The 1,180-nt window shown below is 63.0% G+C and overlaps 1 protein-coding gene across 1 annotated transcript in view; it reads left to right on the top strand.

Annotated features, from left to right (window-relative positions):
- Positions 1-928, top strand: part of HAUS3 (HAUS augmin like complex subunit 3) — a 3,492-nt gene extending 2,564 nt beyond the window's left edge. Inside the window, exon 3 of the mRNA XM_011374712.2 lies at positions 805-928. Coding sequence (XP_011373014.1) covers positions 805-928 — 124 coding nt within the window. The remainder of the gene's footprint in view (positions 1-804) is intronic.
- The last annotated feature ends 252 nt before the right edge of the window (positions 929-1,180 follow it).

Genomic DNA, 1,180 nt, shown 5'->3' with positions numbered 1-1,180 from the left:
GTGGGGAGGGAGCCAAGCCTGCTTCCCTGAGGCTGCTGCCCGGTACCCACGGCGCCCCGAGGTCCTCGCTCCCCTTTCTGCCCCAGACAATCCCCACCTGCGGGCGAGGCAGGCTGCCCTCACTCTGCACCCCCGCTTCTCTCTGGGCCAGCTGACCTGGTGTCCCTTCCCCACTGCTGTGCACCCAAGACTCTGACCCTGGGCCACTTTTAGGGCACTAGGGCAGGCTCAGTGCCAGGGTCTGGGGCCACCCAGGGGGCCTGGTGTTGGCTGGGTGGGCATATCACAAGGTCCCCGCTGGAGGGAGACAGGCCACCCACCCTCCTGCTCGCCACCGGGAGGGACGTGCTGCACCCTCTGTCTTTGTAACGTAAATACAGACTTTATACCTCACCCCTCTGGCTTCCAGTTCTTTCCATCGCCGTGTTCAACTCTCTCCCCACGGGCTTCTTAGGGAGCCTGAGCCCACTGGTGGTGTCTCAGCCCTTGCTCCAGTGCCCATGGCCTTTACCTCCCACACCTGCTGGCTGGCCACCACTGAGACCCCACTGTCACTGCCGCCTCCCTGGACAATCACACCTGGAGTCTGAGATGAACCCCCACCCCACACACACGTTTGGCAACTAGCAGGCGTTCAGGCTTTGCCTCTGGCCCTGGGGCTGGTCCTGCCTCTGGAGGACAGCTTGGTTGTGAGGGTGCTCTAGGTGTCCTCGGGGGTGCGATCGGCCTGCCTCTGCATGTTCCGCACGGCGGCTGTCGGCTCTCTGGATGCACCTGAGAAACCCTCCTTGGACTTGTCCTCAGTTGTCCCCAGAATGTCCTAGGCATGGCCTCTACCTCCGGCCATCAGGACCTGCGCTGTGGGGAGGTATGTGAAACAGTGGCCCCAGGAGAGGACCATAGGGGAGAGAATGCCCACCTGGAGTGACTGAGAGGTGGGTGGCCAGACAGGGCTGTCCTGCCCTTGGACACAAAGCCACATCCCCCCAGAAGTGGCTTGAGGGCACCCGCAGGTGGTCTCCGTGTCTGTGGGAGAGGACCTGAGCTCCCGGCCCTCCTGCAGCAGCAGGGAGCCTGTGCGAGCCCCCTGGGGGCACCCCGAGAAAACCCAGAATGCAGCTGGGGTCCATATGTAAAGGTAGGCCTTGAATTCCAAAGGTGCTGTGACGTTAGTCACTGC

The sequence above is a fragment of the Pteropus vampyrus genome, unplaced genomic scaffold (assembly GCF_000151845.1).
Source record: "Pteropus vampyrus isolate Shadow unplaced genomic scaffold, Pvam_2.0 Scaffold253, whole genome shotgun sequence".
Taxonomy (NCBI): domain Eukaryota; kingdom Metazoa; phylum Chordata; class Mammalia; order Chiroptera; family Pteropodidae; genus Pteropus; species Pteropus vampyrus.
The sequence above is the reverse complement of the archived record's forward strand: the minus strand, read 5'-3'. Positions and strand labels throughout refer to the sequence as shown.